This window comes from Apiospora marii, assembly GCF_038362585.1.
Source record: "Apiospora marii strain CBS 49790 chromosome Unknown utg000011l_segment0_segment0, whole genome shotgun sequence".
NCBI lineage: Eukaryota > Fungi > Ascomycota > Sordariomycetes > Amphisphaeriales > Apiosporaceae > Apiospora > Apiospora marii.
This window is the reverse complement of record NW_027117382.1, coordinates 1,297,843-1,316,242: the sequence shown is the minus strand read 5'-3', so window position 1 is coordinate 1,316,242 and position 18,400 is coordinate 1,297,843. Positions and strand designations below refer to the sequence as shown.

Sequence of the window (18,400 nt, the reverse complement as noted above, 5' to 3'; positions counted from 1 at the left end):
ACTCGTTAGGCCCTTGAAGGCAAGTAATTCTTATCTGCTATCGGGAGAAAATTGTGTCCAACCCCACTACAGGATCCCTGGAAAGAGGTTGCCCCTCCATCATAATTGGCAGAGGCCAAGTGTGTGTGTGAGGGGCTGAGTCGCAAACTAGACATTTGGGTGTGCCAGATCCCTCTTGGACTGACAAAGTCAGCCGAAACTCGAAGCCAATTAATTTTTCTCTCCCTGGCACCCAGCATCCTCTAGTTTTTCGAAAAGTCTACATCTCGACTTTCGACAAGACTGTGACACTGGAAAATTCTTTTTATTTTCCATCACATTAAATAAAGACAGTCACATTCACTTGTGATTGATTCCTGAGCCTCTCGACTCTTCGTTTTTTTCCATCGAAGCGGGGTAATCTTTTTTTTTCGACGCTCTTTATACCCAACCGACATTTCGTCATCGTCGCCTGCCTTTCTGTGTATCGACAAAAAGCCCCGTCCATCTCTACCATCACCATGGTTTCCTCATCCAAGGAGAAGAGACTCGCCAAGAAGGCCGCCGACGCCGCCGAGGGCAAGGGCGAGAAGAAGACGCTCGCTTCCAGATCCAAGGCCAACTCCAAGGCTGCCTCCAAGGCCAGCTCTGTCGCCGGAGATGACGACGAGGAGCAGAAGGCCAAGATTGAGGCGCTTGCTGCCCAAGCAGACAAGGAAGGTCTGAGTGATCGTATCACCACCGGTGTCCTGGCGTCTACTCCTACGAGCAAGGACGTCAAGATCATCACTGCCACCCTCACTTTCCACGGTCGCGTCCTTCTCAACGAGACCACCCTCGAGCTTACCCTCGGTCGCCGTTATGGTCTCCTCGGTGAGAACGGCTGCGGAAAGTCTACTCTGCTCAAGGCCATCGCCGCTCGCGAGTACCCCATCCCCGAGCATGTCGATATCTACCTTCTGAACCAGGGTGCCCCGCCCTCAGAGCATGGTGCTCTCGAGTGGGTCGTCCAGGAGGCCGAGAAGGAGATGAAGAGATTGGAGGACCTCTCCGAGAAGATGCTCGAGGAGGAGGGCCCCGAAAGCCCCATGCTGCTCGATCTCTACGACCACATCGACAAGATGGACCCCTCTACCTTCGCCACCCGTGCCTCTCTTATCTTGACTGGTCTCGGTTTCGACAAAAAGACCATCCACAAGAAGACCAAGGACATGTCCGGTGGTTGGCGTATGCGAGTCGCCCTGGGCAAGGCTCTGTTCGTCAAGCCCACCCTTCTCCTTCTTGACGACCCTACTGCCCATTTGGATCTCGAGGCCTGTGTGTGGCTGGAAGAGTACCTGAAGAAGTGGGATCGTACCCTCGTCCTTATTTCGCATTCTCAGGATTTCCTGAACGGTGTCTGCAACAACATGATCGACATGCGCAAGCAGCAGCTCATGTACTTCGGTGGTAACTTCGACTCCTACACCAAGACCCGTGCCGAGCAGGAGGTCAACCAGATGAAGGCCTACGAGAAGCAGCAGGCTGAAATTGCTCACATCGACAAGTTCATTGCCAGCGCTGGCACTTACGCCAACTTGGTGCGACAGGCCAAGTCTCGTGAGAAGCAAAAGCAGAAGATGATTGAAGCCGGCCTTATCGAGAAGGTCGTCGATGACCGCGAGTTCAAGTTCCGCTTCGCTGATGCCGAGAAGCTTCCCCCGCCAGTGTTGTCTTTCGACGACGTTACCTTCTCCTACTCCGGAAAGCCCGAGGACGACCTGTACCGTAACGTCGATCTCGGTTTCGACATGGACTCTCGTGCTGCGCTGGTCGGCCCCAACGGTGTTGGCAAGTCTACCCTGCTGCGGTTAATGACCAACAAGATCAGCCCTACCGGTGGTACTGTTGGACGACACACTCACTTGAAGCTCGGCATGTACTCTCAACACAGTGCCGAGCAGCTTGACCTGACAAAGAGTGCTCTCGATTTCGTTCGCGACAAGTACCGTGAGAAGACTCAAGACTACCAGTACTGGAGACAGCAGCTTGGCCGTTACGGTGTGACGGGTAACGTCCAGACCGCCTTGATGGGCACTCTGTCTGAAGGACAGAAGAGCAGAATCGTCTTCGCCATCCTGGCCATTGACGCCCCCAACATGTTGCTGCTCGACGAGCCTACAAACGGTCTTGATATCCCTACTATCGATGCTCTCGCCGATGCCATCAACCACTTCGATGGCGGTGTGATCGTTGTTTCTCACGATTTCCGGTAAGCCAACAAACTTCTTCGCCCTGTACTCTTATTTACCAGTGATGCTAACATTGTATACAGATTGCTCGACAAGATTGCCAAGCAGATTCTGGTGTGTGAGAACAAGACCATCACCCAGTGGGATGGTTCGATCGGTGACTACAAGAACTACCTGCGGAAGAAGATGTTGGCTGCCGGTGCTGTTTAAGGTGGTCCGACTCTTTGGCGCAATGATTTTTCGGTCGTTTACTTTTGGGCTTGGTTCATAGAGAAATGTTAGCATGCATTTTAGGATGCGGCTCATTATAGATTGGGCAGAGTAGCCGCACTCTAAGACTCATGGGGGCTTGCCAGGCAAGAGCCCCCGGGCATGACAAAAATCCATAGGTGGTCGGGAATAGACGTTGATGAACACATATCGAGGCTTTCATCGTGACTTGGGGTTGTCGTAGCCTTTACTTGTATCAGACGTACCCTTTGTCGGTGCGATTGACCGGTCGGCCTGTTTGACGTGCCGTTTGATTTCAACCGTACCAGAAGGGGGTCGAGTTGGGCTGCTGTTATTGAGCAAGCTGGTTGGCCGATATCTATTGTGAGAATTGCACAATCATGAAGTATGGTAGTGAGGATACGGGGATTTGTCAAGTACCAAGCTATGGACAGCGACCCGTGGAGAAGAAGCAAACTGTATGGTCGAAATGCTGGGCATCCCTGGGGCGTAAAAGCGTGCAGGCTGAGCGGTCCCTCAAATAAACGACGACCCTGGGAAGCTGGCCATCACACTGATCGATGCGCCGTCTATGTACGATTAGTTATAGAGACTGCTCAATGACCACAGGGATGGGCAAGAGGGCATATATGTCTGTTAGTTGGAGTTTCTTGTGTTGGCCGAGTTACAAATAACTTGATGCGTAGATTCCAATCGACCTTGATGGTTTTTGCTGTTCTCTGGTGCTTGCTGCCTGCTTCACACAGCCGGGAAATCAAGTCCGTAACAGGACAGTGGGCGATAAGAGAGAAGAGGAAAATGTTTAGTTCCCTCGCTCAGGAAAGCTGGCCGTCTATCTAACCGTGGACGAATACATAGCCAGCTCGGAAGAAGTATTATTCACTTCCAGGTATAGGCATCCGGATACACTCTTTGTATCGCCCACCAGGAGCTTTGACGATCACGGTCTTCAATGAAATTTTGTCTTTGTTGGTATGAGCAAGTCCAAGTCTCTGTCAATATATGCCCTTGTTTGGGAAAAAGAGGCCGTACGCGCAGGCCATGAGTCGTATCATGTTTCGCTCATTGTTGTTCTATATGGTGTCGCCTAAGCCCCCGTATATCCACAAAGGCACCCGTGGCATCAGTGATTGGAGGCGCGAAGTATTGCTGGTATACAAATATCTCGCTCTCCGTATATTGTTTCTGAGTATCTAACACAGCCTGCTCCAGTGGCCTCAACTACCGCTGTCGCCATTCAAGGGGTAACTTCACGATATACGACAGTACAGAGCCTGGAGGGGTTATGCTAACCCTACCAACCGGATATCCAAGAGAAACGACGGACAGGTCCGCTGAAAACCGTAAACTTACGGTTCAAGAGTAACACTGTGATGGTCCGATGAATCTACCGGATGCAAGCTTGGCGATTGAGCTCCTGAAGACGGCCAGTCTCCTTCTATCACGACACCATGTTATACAACTGTTCAAGTGTAAACAGTGAGCGGTACGCAAATAGCAATACCCTTGGATGGTATTCGCCCAGATGTCGTTCTCTCAGAAGCAACGTGAAGCATGTGGACTCAAGCACAAGAGGTATTGGAGCTGGATGACGACAAAGTTACAATTGCGAAGGATTTGTAAGCAGGCAAGAGAAGTCACGGATAACTTGAATGTCCGATTGAAGCTATCGTGAGTTCGGAGCTACATGCTCTCTCGCAATCGCCCCACTACTGCAGTGGAGTCGCAGACCACGCACGAGTCGCTGAGACGCCTCAGCTCAGCCCAAGTCTGGAAACACCAACTGGGGGCCCTGTTTAAAATCGAGATCCACAGGGCAGGCAGCTCGGACAGGGGGTGCATACTTGGAAAGTCGCGCGCATCCTCCGCGCGCGTGGTCTTGCGCGTCAGCAGCGCCTGCATGGCAATCGTATCGCAACGTGAGTGCCTGCAAATGGGTGACACTGCAGAGCCGGTGTTTCTTTTCATGCCGACTCAAAGTAAGGGCATGATGTATTCACCTTTCACCAGTGCACGATGCTACATGCGCCCTTCCGCTCTCGGAGAACGATGCTAGAAGCAGTCCATTCCCAAAGATAATTATAGGCATGTACATCGGCCAGGCCTTCTGGCCAGCCGGCTGGGTGTCATTGTCAATGCAAATGACTGGGTAATGGCTGGGGCTTGGCCTGCCCGGGGGGTTCGGGAGGCATTGTAGGGTAAGTGCATACTAGTCCCCTATTGGGTAGGCCGAGCAGGGGTGGCCGAGGTGTGGAGGTGGGTTGTCTGGACGGATCGATCATCAATCCTCCCCCATCCCCATCCCATCCCATCAGACGCACCCGTTCTGGCACCCGGGTTCGACCCTTTCGGCGAGAATTGGCGAGCACGAAGCGAGAGCTGCTGGCCCGGCAGGCGTGGGTTGCTGCCATCACATCACCATGCTGCTGGCCACCAACTCCGCTGCTCCTGGGTCTGGGTCCTGGGTCCTTCCGTGCAGGAAAGGGCATTGTGTCTATTATTGGACTGGACTTCGCAACCATGGTCGTGGAGGGAAAGCATTAGAAGAAACCGGTCAAACCTCGAGAGCATTCGTCTTTCCCACACCACATACCTCGCCCATCGCCAATGCCCTCTCTTTTGCCCATTCGGTCCCCTTCCTCTCATAAGCTCTTGCACACCGGGGAGTTGCACCTTCGTCGCCTTCCGGTACCGTTTACAGCAAATCTAGACTAGAATCTGTCCCTTTTCAAGTTGATCCACTCCGGCATAGACATCGAGATTTCAAAGCATTTCGTATTTTGTATACTCACTTGCTACTTTACGTGCTATACCGCCCCGTTGCGCATGCAGTCTGGATCGAATACTGCTCCGATGAAAGACTTGTAATCGACTGAGACGCCTAGTTCTCCCCCGTCACGGCCAGTTACCTCCATATCTGCGCGGCGTAGCAGAAACAAGTGCAGACTGACAACCTTCATCTGGTTTCGCTTTGAGGGGTGTGCATGCGAGACTGACCCCACGACCTTGGCCGGCTTAGGTATCTGTGTCCCTAGAACCTCGTTTTCCGAGTCGCGTGGGTATATGTCTCAAGCCCATATGCTGGTCGAAGAATGATGGCGATGCGCTAAAAACGGACGCTGTACGGACCCGGACGACTACAAGACCGCCCACAACACGACAGGAGCATTGAGTATACGAAAAAAGGGAAAAGGGGAAAAAGCAATTATATATATGCCGGAGAACCAATGCAAGAGAACAGAACATTAGAGAGAGATGGATTTCCATGCGACGGTCCTGCAACAGGGAGACGGCCGCAATGACAGATCGGAGCGATCGCATGGTACACCTTTGCACCCGCAACAAGCTTCTCCTGGGCAAAGAGCATTCGCACATGCAGCCGGTTCGCCATCGCCGGGACTTTCCACTGCGCCAGGACCACCTCGTCACTCGTCCTTTGTCGAGGGAGTGATGAACGAAGTTGGAGGAGCAGCAATTGAAACAGAACGAGCAGGACAGCAAGTGGGATCTACAGCAAGACACAGCACTAATGCCGACGCTGGCTCTGCCGGCGGTGTTTTTGGTGGTGCTGGTGCAGGTGGATTCCACGGGCAGCACGTTGGAGCAATTGGAGACGAAGCTCTGACTTGGAAGGCAGTTGGGCCAAAGGACGCCAATGCTAATGAGTTGAAGACTACTAATTCGGCCAACGCCAACGTAACCGTGGTGAGATCTCCGACAAAAGCGTCAACGCAGCAATTGCTGCTGCAATCAGATTTTCACCAGCCCGCGCCATTCCATCCACAGCAGCATCGTCCACACCTTTCTCCTTCCTCTTCTTCTTCACCCACAACAAATTCCTCTTCCATTCCCACCCACCACCAACTTCCCCTTCATCTATCAAATGCTGCCCCATTAATCTCAACACCATCATCGTCGGCCTCGGCCACCGTCACGACGCGACGTCCGCCACCTCTTCTTAATTACCACGATCACCAACCACCACCACCACCACACTCATTTGACCCCTACGCGTCCACGCATCGCACGCCTACTTTATCGTCAACATCGTCGCCGCCGTACCCGACTCATAACACCGGATTGCCTCCGCTGGCTCCTCCGCCAGGGGCCTCTGGCTCGTCAATCACCATGGCCTCACCAGGCGCAAAGAACGGTGCATCGCCGCTACAACCACCACAGGCCGATCGCCACCAGACTACTGCACGCGAAAAGAAATCGGGCAGCTTCTACGATCCTTTGACGGATACTACCAAAGAAAGAAGACCATCCGACTCCTGGTCCAACAATAAGCAGGTGAGCTGACCGAAGTCCCATATAACTTTTTGGGCGAGCATCCTATCAGGCTCCCCCCTTAGAGAGCAGCGCGGCAGTGTCGCATTGTATTCTGTATCCTTAAAATCTACCTTGCGTAAACTCCATCATGATGCGTCGGAGACAACAATTGTACTCAAGCGAGAATTCCCTCTGCACTTTTCCCGTTTTTCTCTTTCTGTGTGTTGTAGCATAGCTCCCTCCGTGAAGTGGATGTGGTGGCTGCTTGGAGGTGCAGACCTTATTCGCGTTCCACCAGAGTTTGCTATGCGTAAGATAAAAGGTGAACCATGGTGAAGCATCGGCCCTGCCTTGGAGGGGGTTTTGGCCGATGGCAATATTGAATGGTTCATCTCTAATTGCAACACCAACTGTATTTCTTTTTTTTAAACCTCTCAGGAACCAAAGGCGTTTTCGCATCAACCGCTAACCTTCTCACCTCCATCAACAGTCGGCACGCAACGATCCCTACGGCACCAGCTATACGCAGCGACCGAAATCCAATGGATATGGTTCGCCGTCGCCTGTGAATGCAAATTTCCCACCTCGAGGCCGCAGCCCTCGCTCACACTCCAAAACCACCAATGGTACCAGCGCTGATCCGCCCAGCCCAACCAACAAAGCATTAAATCTGGCAGCATCTCCCTCGCGTCATCGCACCCAGCCAGAAGCTGCATCAACCACGAGTCATCAATCCTCTACACCTGCTGCCTCGTTACCATCCATCTTGAACCCCGAGCCTGCCGCGTCTTCCATCACTGCGGCAGCCCCGGCCAGTGTAAGTTTATTTTCCTTATTTATCACGTGTGCGTAAGCGAGCACTCCATGCTCGCCTCGACCTATTATTGTCATCAAACTCCAAGATGCTATCGTGGCCGACCGTCCGTGTCAATAAACATCGCAGCTGACTCCCATCATTAGACACCAAGCCGTGCAGCTGAGCTCATGTCTTTCTCCAACATCCTGTCAAGCACCGACCCTCTGCCCAAACCTGCAAGGCCGCCGATCATGACCGAGAAGAGGGAGAAGCCTGCTCGCAAGAGTAAGGGTCGCGAGGCCCAGCTTCGAGACTCGGAAGGCGGCGGCTCCAAGTCTAAGTCGCGAAGATCATCAAGCGCGTCTCGGGACCCCCCTGTCAAGTCTGCTAGCAAGCGACAGTCTAATGGTCAGGCTAAAGCCCGGACGCTCTCGGCCGACAAGGAGAAGAAGATTGAGAAGCTCCTGGAACGGTTGGATGCCGAAGCAGATGACATCGATCTTTCTGAACTCGACATGGAGCATGACTACTACGTCAGTCGCAGCAAGAGGCGCAAGCTCAACCTGGAAAGAGACGAGTCCAAAGATAGCAAGAACCGTCGAGTCGATCTGGTGTCAGTTATGGGCAGGAGGCTTAACAGCCATGCTGCCCACGGCAAGCGACGGTACGAGGAGATCTACTTCGAGGAAGCGCTGCAGGAAGTTCGAGAGCGTGAGGTCTTCGCGGAGAAGGAGCGGAAGAAGGACATGCAACGCAAGCGTCGCCGCGAAAAGTCGATGCAAGTCACGATTGAGCAGAGAGAGGCTGCGCTGGCCAAGGCCCTCGCCACTGCGAACGAGACTGAACGACAAAAGCTCCTGCGCGAGGCTGAGCGGGCTAACAAGAAAGTCGAAGCCACTAAGATGGTCCTACAAAAGGGCATCAAGGGTCCCGCACGAAATCTTGCGCCGTACGAGCCAAACCTGGAGGGTGGTACCATGTCCAGCTTCATCATGGGCACTAGTGATGCCGAGCCTGCCAGCACGAAGAAGTCGAAACGCTCCGGAACCCGGCCCAAGAAGTCCAAAGAGCAGAAACAAGCCGAGAAGGACTCTGCGGAAGCTGCACAGGCCGCCATCGATGCTGGCGAGGAGCTGCCGTCCAGGGAAGAGACCAAGATTCGCATCAAGCTCAACAAGGGCTCTTCCAAGGAGACCAAGGACAAGGACCGGGAAGGACGAGACAGCACCAAGGAACCCAAGGAGAAGGAGAAGGCGATTGAGGAGCCTCCTGCCAACCCTCTGGAGACCAAGTTCCAGTCCAAGGGTTACAATCAGATTTATGATCAGATCTGGCGCGATCTCGCTCGAAAGGATGTTCCTAAGACGTTCAAGCTTGCGGGCGATTCCTATGCCACCAAAGCCTCCAATCTCAAGAAGACGGCCATTCTGGCGTCCAAGGAGGCCAAACGATGGCAACTCCGAACCAACAAGGGGACCAAAGATCTTCAGGCGAGAGCCAAGCGTTGCATGCGTGATATGATGAGCTTCTGGAAGCGCAATGAGCGTGAGGAGCGAGATCTGCGCAAGGCTGCCGAAAGGCAGGAGATCGAAAACGCCCGTAAGGAGGAAGCCGACCGAGAAGCCGCGCGACAGAAGAGAAAGCTCAATTTCTTGATTTCGCAGACGGAGCTGTATTCTCATTTCATTGGCAAGAAGATCAAGACAGACGAGGTTGAACGGAGTACCGACAACCCCGAAATTGCACCTGCTGCGGACGCTGATCCGAATGCGCACAAGGTCAACGTTGATGAGCCCACTGGCCCAGTCGGCAACAAGGTCACCAACTTTGACAATCTGACATTCGAGGAAGAGGATGAAGAGACGCTGCGCCAGGCCGCCATGGCCAACGCGCAAAATGCCATTGCGGAGGCTCAGAAGAAGGCACGAGCATTCAACAACCAGGACAATGACATGGATGAGGACGGCGAGATGAACTTCCAGAACCCAACAGGACTTGGCGACGTCGATATCGAGCAACCCAAGCTTCTGAACTGCCAGCTCAAGGAGTACCAGTTGAAGGGTCTCAACTGGCTTGCCAATCTTTACGAGCAAGGTATCAACGGAATTCTGGCAGACGAAATGGGTCTGGGCAAGACTGTCCAGTCCATCTCCGTCATGGCCTATCTGGCCGAGGTGCACGACATCTGGGGCCCCTACTTGGTCGTGGCCCCGGCTTCGACTTTGCACAACTGGCAGCAGGAGATTGCCAGGTTCGTCCCCGAGTTCAAGATTCTCCCATACTGGGGAACTGCCGGTGACCGTAAGGTGCTGCGAAAGTTCTGGGATCGCAAGCACCACACCTACAAGAAGGATGCGCCCTTCCACGTGCTTGTCACGTCATACCAGCTTGTCGTGTCTGATGTGGCATACTTCCAGAAGATGAAGTGGCAATATATGATTCTGGACGAGGCGCAAGCCATCAAGAGCTCCAACAGCTCACGTTGGAAGTGCTTGCTCAGCTTCCATTGCCGCAACCGACTGCTATTGACTGGTACCCCCATCCAGAACAATATGCAGGAGCTGTGGGCGTTGCTCCATTTCATTATGCCTTCGTTGTTCGATTCTCACGACGAATTCAGCGAGTGGTTCTCGAAGGACATCGAGTCCCACGCACAGAGTAACACGACGCTCAACGAGGACCAGCTTAAGCGGCTGCACATGATCCTCAAACCGTTCATGTTGCGTCGTGTGAAGAAACATGTACAAAAGGAGCTCGGTGACAAGATCGAGCAGGACGTGTTCTGCGATCTCACGTACCGTCAACGCGCTTACTACCGCAACCTGCGCAACCAGATCAGCATCATGGATCTTATTGAGAAGGCCACATTGGGTGACGACCAAGACTCGGGAACCCTTATGAACCTCGTCATGCAGTTCCGCAAGGTCTGCAATCACCCGGATCTGTTTGAGCGTGCCGAAACATCGAGTCCATTCTCTACTGCTTACTTCGCTGAGACAGCTTCGTTTGTCCGAGAAGGCACCAACGTGGCGGTCGGATACTCGACACGCAGTCTGATCGAGTACAACTTGCCGCGCCTGGTGTGGACGGATGGAGGACGGCTTTACAAGGCCAGTAAGGACAATGCGAGAGCTGGGTTCAGGAATAAATACCTGAACCACATGATGAACATCTGGACACCTGACAACATTCGCGACAGCGAAAGTGGCCAAGAGGCCTTCTCGTTCCTTCGCTTCGCCGACGCCAGTCCACAGGAGGCTTATAAGGCTAGCCATGCCGATGTCTTCACACGTGCTGCCGATCTTGTCAGGAAAGAGAACCGGTTGGGACTCCTCAATGTTGTCTACAACGAGCCCGAGGAAAAGAACTACACGCCGGCACACGCGCTCCTTCAGATATCGGCTCGATCCGACCGCCGGGCTCTTGCGGAGGTGACAAGCGAGGGCATTCTCGACAATCTCATGAACGTCTCTAGATCCAGGTGGCGGGAGAACGGCTTGAGCCGAGTGGAGCAGGCAGCTCTGCCCGGTGCGCTTGCGCCGCCGATCGATGTGACTTGCGAGGGCACACGAACTCCTATTTCGGAGCGGGAAGATACGTTCTTCAACGTACCGATGCGTAGAGCTCTGTACGGCCCCAGCAATGTCGAAGAGAAGGCACTGGTTGCCCAAAACGTACCCATGGAACGGTACCCGCCCATGGCCATGATTCCAAAGCCGGACAACGAGAAGACGAAGTTCACCAACATCACTGTGCCCAGCATGCGCCGATTCGTCACTGACAGTGGCAAGCTTGCTAAACTTGATCAGTTGCTGTTCAAGCTCAAGGAGGAGGGCCACCGTGTACTGCTTTACTTCCAGATGACGCGCATGATCGATTTGATGGAGGAGTACTTGACCTACCGCAACTACAAGTACTGCCGATTGGATGGTTCCACCAAGCTGGAGGACCGTCGAGATACCGTGACCGACTTCCAGACCCGTCCCGAGATTTTTATCTTCCTCTTGTCCACTCGTGCTGGTGGTTTGGGTATCAATTTGACTTCGGCCGATACCGTCATCTTCTACGATAGTGATTGGAACCCTACCATTGATTCGCAGGCCATGGATCGCGCCCATCGTCTGGGCCAGACTCGCCAAGTCACGGTGTACCGACTCATCACACGTGGCACCATCGAGGAACGTATCCGGAAGCGTGCCATGCAAAAGGAGGAGGTGCAGCGTGTGGTCATCTCGGGCGGTGGCGCTCGCGGCGTCGACTTCAGCGGCCGCCGTCCTGCCGAGAACAGGAACAAGGATATTGCCATGTGGCTTGCCGACGATGAACAAGCCGAACTCATCGAGCGCAGAGAGAAGGAGCTGCTCGAGAACGGCGAGATCGAGAAGCAGACCAAGAAGCGCGGTGGAGCTGCTGCAAAGAGGAAGAGGGAAGCCGTCAGTCTGGACGAGATGTACCATGAAGGTGAGTTTAACCAGCCAATCTCGCATCGATATTCGTTTACTAATAATACTTTTCCAGGCGAGGGCAATTTCGACGATGGTAACAAGCAGTCCGGCACGGCCACTGGTACAGCCACGCCCGCCGAAGAAGCTCCAGCGGCACCCGCGAGCAAGAAGCGCCGTGGCGGCGGCAGTAAGAAGGCGAAGACTGCCAAGCAAAGACTGGCTCTCGCAGACGGGCAGATGGAGTAATCTGATCCCTTGTATTGATTAAGGAAATGAGGGTTGAGGCACCCGCAAGTAGGCGTGCCTCGCCGGCATCTTTGTACGCACCGCACAACAAGAGCTCTTCCGAGGAGGGCCTGTTGTGGCTGTTTGTCTGTCTGTCGGTATATCAAGACCGTCCATCCATCCGCCACGCACTACACGACCAGGACGGAGGAAGGAGGGGGATGGATAGGTTGTTGATGTGCCAAAAGTGTAACTGTACCAAATGCAAAAAGGGAGACCCACGGCGTTGCATTGTGTTGATTATTTTTTGTTATTTTTTCCCGGGAACCAAGAGCAAAGAAAGAAGACGAATATCCCCATAGCATTTTGACGGGATAGGGAGGGTCTGTCTACCTAGATATTATTTTCCCGTTGAGGTCCCTGTGTTTATTTTTTTGGCTTGTGGCACACACACCACCACCCCCTAGGCTAGCTAGAAAGCCCATAATCGACAGAGGCATCGAGCAAGCATACTACTACTACTTACTACCTACTATTTCCTACCTGTTGTTATGAAAGCGGTGCTTAGAAGAATCTTGGCTATATATTCATGCTCCGATTTGTTTAGATGTACCGACATGTTTTTGCTACATTATGTATGTATAGAGGCGGCTGTGGTAGCCTGTTCTTGCTCTTTAAGGGAGGCTCTTATGGACTGGTGTTTCAGAGTGCGAAGACCTGCCATCTCCTGGATAAGTGTCAACGAATTGCATACTCGTGGCAGAAAAGGGGTCGAGGAATACGTCGAAATAGCTAGTTCGTATTGCCCGTCAGGTGCAAATGCAGCTGTTACGGATACGATTACAGTTGCTTTGATTCATGACTCCTATGAGCAATCCATGTGAGACGAGACAGCACATCAATCAGCATGGGCAAAATGCATATTGCAACAGGAACAAACATTGATTGATTCATCGCCAATAACTATCCATCGCCGGCCTAATAGGCACTCGGCGCAAATCGCTAAGGTATCAAAAAATTGTCATCGTTGGTGATAGAAAGCCCTACAACCCAAGAAGAGCTTCCGACACGAGGTCGCGCGAATAAATCCAGGGGTTTCCATCCGGTCGCTGGGCCATGGGCATGCATGGTTTTCCCAGCTTTCCCCTCTGTCCTCTCCAAAATGAAGTGAAAGAAAGATCGTCATCTGTTCCCAACGGTGAAAGCGGCCACACTTTCCCGGCCCAGCCCAGCCCCAACCCTCGTGCCTTGTCACCCACCTTACCCCCCTGCCGTAGATTACAAATCGTTTATACATTCCATCGGAAAATGAGAACAAGAGACAACATCCCAGTCTAAGAAGCTCTCCAGCCACTGCGCCGCATATCGTTTTCTCGTAGTCATACCGTCGTACTCTCATACTTAAATCATCATGATGAAAGTGCACCCCAATCTCCCCAACACCAGTGCTCAAAACACCAGGCGTCCCTAATGAATGCTATTATATAGACAAGAATTGAAGATTTGCATGCATGATCCAAGTGGACCGGGACTCCCTCGGTCAGTAGGCTTGGTCAAGCTGTAGGGACTGGTCTTGACTTGGCGGGTCGAACTTTTCCAGAGGGTACTCCTCATCGGGGGTCCGCATGCCGATGCCACTATCATCAGGGTTGTCACCCACGCTCAGCGAGTCTCGACCTTGAGTGTCCAACTGAGAGGGGAATGGCGCACGATTCGACTGCTGCTGGGACAAGTTGGGTATGTTGTGGAAGTCTTCGCTTGCGTTGCTGACCTGTGACTCCTGCCGACTATTCTCCTTGGCTGGCACTGAGCGCCCCGCCGGGGTAGTCGTAGTTGGCAGCGATGACTTGAGTCTCATGAATCCTCCCTGCTCGGCTAGGAAGGATATCATCTCATCAACCCAGCATTTGGTGACCCACCAAGACCCGAAGCTCTTACCCTGGGCAATGGTGAGGTCCCGCATCACCTCGGTGCCGAGTCTCTGTACACACCATACGATGTCCTCGGGAGTGGCGTAGGAGAATCGTCCCTGAAGAGACTGTAGGAAGTTCACCCACCTCTCCAGAACGTTCTGTGCACTGTCCTCGCCCGTACTGGTCGTCGAAGGTACGCGGCCATTCCGCGATGTCATGTCCCCGTAGAGAGTCATAACCTCCACCTCCCATGGTATCCCCTGCGGGTCCAGTAGTTCACGCAACTCGCCGAGAAGCACGTTGACAACATCGTCCATTCCTCGGGTGGGCACACACTCTGCAATCTTGCGTATCCTGACCATCGTTATCCAATCAAGGTACATTTGATCGCGATTCGCTGGGTTAGACAGCATATTGGCTGCGGCGTGGGCAGTCAGGTTGACACGCAACGCCCGATCCAGCAGAGCAGCGAATATGGTTGCCGGCGCCTCTTTGGCTTGAACGACGTGACGCGGCTGGCCCTGGAAAGATTCACGGATGTGAGGAACTAATCGCTCCGATATGTTTCGTAGCGTGTCCAGCACAGGCTTGGGTACGACCTGAAGTGTCAGTCCAGAGACGATCCCTATCATTCTTTGGTAGAGGATAAAGTCGCATTGCTCGATCCAGGGGGCGACGCTGGGATTCGAAAACAGCTTTTGTACAGGCATCGTGAGAGTCCCTTGAAAGGATGTGTATAGATGGAAAAAGGTTTTCTCTCGGCAATAACGGATACACTCGACTAGTGATGTGCAATGGGAACGGTAAAGTGCCGATAAAGACATGGCGGCATCTGGGTCGGTGTTGGACGGCAAAAAGGGCTCAATCTTGGGCAATACAAGCGAGTTGTTCTGGCGGATGAGTTCATCGTTATCCGTGGCAAAGTGTAAGCGTAAAGGGGTCTTCGCGTTAGACGACTGGAGCTGGTCGAGGTTGGCTACGTCGGGTTGGTTATAAAGGCTGTGAGTTCTGCTGTGGGTGAACTGCGGCGGCGCGCTGTTTTCGGGGTGCTGCGGAGGTTCGGGCGAAGGCAACAGTGCTTTGGACTGGCTTGCTTCGACCGATGGAGCTTTTATAGTGCTATAATATGACAGTCAGCACTGTACGGCATGTCGCTATTCTCAATGGCAAGACATACCTGAAGCTCTGCGCAAAGCTCGTTTGCTGCTCCGGCAGGGGAATGGCAGGCTGAATGGGCTCGGGGACGTCGGGCATATCGTCTCCCAGCATGAAATTAACATAGTGGTACTTGGATTCTCCTCGGACACCGAGCCTACGCGTCTTGAGGCCTGGGAAGAGCACGCGAACGAGCTTGCCGAAACTTGCTGGGTTCAGGACGGTGATACGTTCTGTGGCACAGCGAGAGGCGTAGTTTGCGTATACTCTTCCTCGCGGGACGGATCCCTTGCCCTTGGTACAAACTTGGTTGATCCTAGATACGATGGTCAGTTACGAACAAGATCATGCATTGCCAGCATGCCAATCTCGTAGCATTTCACATACCAAAGCATGGCGAAGACTTGTCGAGTACGCTCGGAATTCGGACCCCTCTCGTTGCCATGTAGCTCGGTTGCGACATCCTGTAGAGAGCGTTGTCTGTTCGCCTGAAACAAGGACCGCATTTCAAGCTCATTGTTGGCGCTCGTCTTGTTGGACGGCTTCGAGTTGGCGGCCGCGCCTCCCTGGGAATCGACCTCTTCATTCTCGTCTCGCTCGTTCAACTGGCTATCGTCACCGAAGCTGGTGTTTGCGAAGGAGTCCCCGGAGAGTGCGTGGTGATGCACAACGGCATGATGGGGATACTGCATCGGGGGGCCAACGGCCGACTGCATGCCCGAGTCGACGGAAAAGGACTGGCTGGGGTGCATCTGCTGCAATTGGGAGTTCGGCCTCATTATCATCTCGCCTGCCTGCATCTGGTGAACAGGCTGGGACATCTCGCGCCCCTGGGGGTGGCCATTCGGGACCCATTGCTCGCCGTAAGCAGCCTGCATGGACTGATGGCCCGGAAAGCTCTGATCTAGGTGTTGTTGCTGTTGTTGCTGGGTGGTGGTGCTGTGTATGGAGGCAGTCGAGGCCCTTGAGGGAGCTCTGTTTATCGGCATGTTCTGTGCCATGGCAACAGCATCCGGAGGCTGGGAATCTGCGCGAGGATAGTTAGGAAATGCGCTGTGAAAGCGACGTTTGGGACCGATGTCCATCATGACTTGTCGGCCAATGAAGAAATGAAAAAGAGAATGATAGCGAATGGATGCATGCAGTTCGTGAATCCAGTTTCTTCAGAGTCCAGGGTTTGGAAGGGGGAGGCAGATGCGAAGCGTACCTCTGTTCATGGTTGGCTGCAATGTTTATTCTTGCAAGTGGACTGGATAAGCCAGAATAAACACTGGCCCTCCGGCTGGTGGGGCGCCAGCAAGCAGGCAAGCAATGCGGCGAGATGAGATAACAACGCTCGCTCTGAGCTAGGCCCAGCAAAGTGAAGCGCGCCTAAAGCGACAACACGTCGAGTGTATAAATTATGTATGCAGATTAACAGAAGGTTTGGTCCTTGCTCAGCGCGGGCAGATGATCGTCTGGGAGAGAGAGACGTCAAAGTGACAAACCGTGCTGGCGTTGGGTGTTGTAGGTTTGTTGTGGCTGGTAATTTGGCAATGAGATTTTGTCCAGGTTTGTTTTCCTCCGTCTTGTTTTGGTTGTCCCGGCGAAACAGCAGCGGTTGGAAGGGCAGGTAAGCAAAGCAGGTAGCTCAGCTTTCTGGTGGTAGGCTGAGGAAAAAAAGAAAAAAAAGATACAAGGCCAGAGGTACACCCTCTCAGTCTCATTCTTAGTGGTCGATCCGATCAGAGATCCACCCATACTGGGATTTCAGCCAATCTCCGTGATTGCTGGGAAACGCGATTGGCTCTACACCCCAAGAAACGGTCGCGATTCTCGGTCCCAACTTCGCAGCCCAGCCTCACGTGATTGGAAGCTCGCTTCCATCGCGCCAAGCCCTTCTTTCCCAGAGCCAAAGGCGGGGCAACAATCCAAAGGAGGAGAAGAAGAAGCTCGAGAAGAAGCTCACAAGCTACTGTAGTCCGAAATTCCTGTTGCTGCGTGTGTTGTTTACACGCCCAGCATGCACTCGGGGCATGGGCATTGGCATTGGGGATAATTTACATACTCGGGACATACATGCCCGCATAGTACACAGGGCGAGTAGGCATTTGATGAAAAGCATGGACTTGATTGATTGATGTATGCATAGACGGCCTAGGCTGCATGTCTAATATGGTCCCGTTTGCAAGTCTTCTGCTTCCACGGGGACCGGCTTCTTTGCTTCTTTACCATGGCATTCTCAGGAAACGGACTCGAGGCCGAGTTGGCTGATGCCACTGCTGCTGCTGCCGCTGCGATGCACTGCAACGGTAAGGGCACGCTGCACCGCATTTTCGCTATGTAGTGGCCCGCACCGCATGTCTTGTCCAATGTTCAATTCAATGGTTCCATGCACAGCGCAAGCTCAACATTCTCGCTAGAAAGGCGGCAAATAACCGCACGGGCACTGTCGCAGAGCAAAACGAGGTAAAACATACCTAGGTAGGAACCGAATATTGCGAGGTTGGGAGGATACCTTATCCTGCGGTCGCGGAGTCCTTGCCGGCATCCGTCGTATTGGGATTTGTCCACCGCCCTACGAGTCCACGGATCCTACAGGTAAGTCTCCCCTCCACCGACGGCGAGATCCATTGGGTCAGGCAGCTAGGTAGGATAGGGGGCTTCCTTAGATAGAAACGCAGATCCTGCAGTTGAGGATACGTTTGCTACTTGTACATACATACCTGAGCATGTCAATAATAGGTAGCAGCAGCAGCAGCATACATGATGATGGACGATGGACGATGGACGACCACGTCGGCAGCGTATGACTTGGGTAGGTCTGCGCTCGGCCAACGACTTTCACAAGACGGACCCCTCGGTTCGTCATAGGCGTAGCTCTGTCATCGTGGCTCAAGCTCCTTTGCCCGGGCTAGGTGACTAGGCGAAGGTCAGTCAGGACTTGGACACTCCCGGTCCAGTCACTAGTAGTCAGTACCCGCGACCAGGTATTATTAATAGGTTCCAGCTGGGTTCCAATACTTCGGTCAACCCACGGCCAATACTAGTAGCCACAGTATATCCCGTGTGGCCGTCTCTTCCTACCCTCCACAATCTACATCTAACGATTGCCCTGTTATCTGCCCAACCCTTCCAAGATTCAATCGTCCCTTCCGACTCTCACTCTCCATT

At 53.3% G+C, this 18,400-nt stretch overlaps 5 protein-coding genes across 5 annotated transcripts; 3 read left to right on the top strand and 2 right to left on the bottom strand.

The window, feature by feature from the left end:
* Nucleotides 1-500: 500 nt before the first annotated feature.
* Nucleotides 501-2,420, top strand: PG985_013469 (ABC transporter; the record flags this gene model as incomplete). The annotated part of the gene is made up of 2 exons (XM_066833235.1): nt 501-2,230; nt 2,294-2,420. The coding sequence occupies 2 exons, from the start codon at nt 501-503 to the stop codon at nt 2,418-2,420; spliced, it is 1,857 nt and encodes a 618-aa protein (XP_066677975.1).
* A 1,780-nt stretch (nt 2,421-4,200) lies between these two features.
* On the bottom strand, nt 4,201-4,930 carry PG985_013468 (uncharacterized protein; the record flags this gene model as incomplete). Its single annotated transcript, XM_066833234.1, has 3 exons — nt 4,201-4,384; nt 4,442-4,560; nt 4,763-4,930. The coding sequence occupies 3 exons, from the start codon at nt 4,928-4,930 to the stop codon at nt 4,201-4,203; spliced, it is 471 nt and encodes a 156-aa protein (XP_066677974.1).
* A 1,639-nt stretch (nt 4,931-6,569) lies between these two features.
* On the top strand, nt 6,570-12,200 carry PG985_013467 (SNF2 family domain-containing protein; the record flags this gene model as incomplete). The annotated part of the gene is made up of 4 exons (XM_066833233.1): nt 6,570-6,734; nt 7,204-7,530; nt 7,674-11,970; nt 12,028-12,200. The coding sequence occupies 4 exons, from the start codon at nt 6,570-6,572 to the stop codon at nt 12,198-12,200; spliced, it is 4,962 nt and encodes a 1,653-aa protein (XP_066677973.1).
* A 1,519-nt stretch (nt 12,201-13,719) lies between these two features.
* PG985_013466 (Winged helix-turn-helix transcription repressor DNA-binding protein) lies at nt 13,720-16,464 on the bottom strand (the record flags this gene model as incomplete). Its single annotated transcript, XM_066833232.1, has 4 exons — nt 13,720-15,211; nt 15,270-15,563; nt 15,635-16,274; nt 16,455-16,464. The coding sequence occupies 4 exons, from the start codon at nt 16,462-16,464 to the stop codon at nt 13,720-13,722; spliced, it is 2,436 nt and encodes an 811-aa protein (XP_066677972.1).
* A 995-nt stretch (nt 16,465-17,459) lies between these two features.
* On the top strand, nt 17,460-18,039 carry PG985_013465 (uncharacterized protein; the record flags this gene model as incomplete). The annotated part of the gene is made up of 3 exons (XM_066833231.1): nt 17,460-17,538; nt 17,711-17,827; nt 17,972-18,039. The coding sequence occupies 3 exons, from the start codon at nt 17,460-17,462 to the stop codon at nt 18,037-18,039; spliced, it is 264 nt and encodes an 87-aa protein (XP_066677971.1).
* Nucleotides 18,040-18,400: the final 361 nt, after the last annotated feature.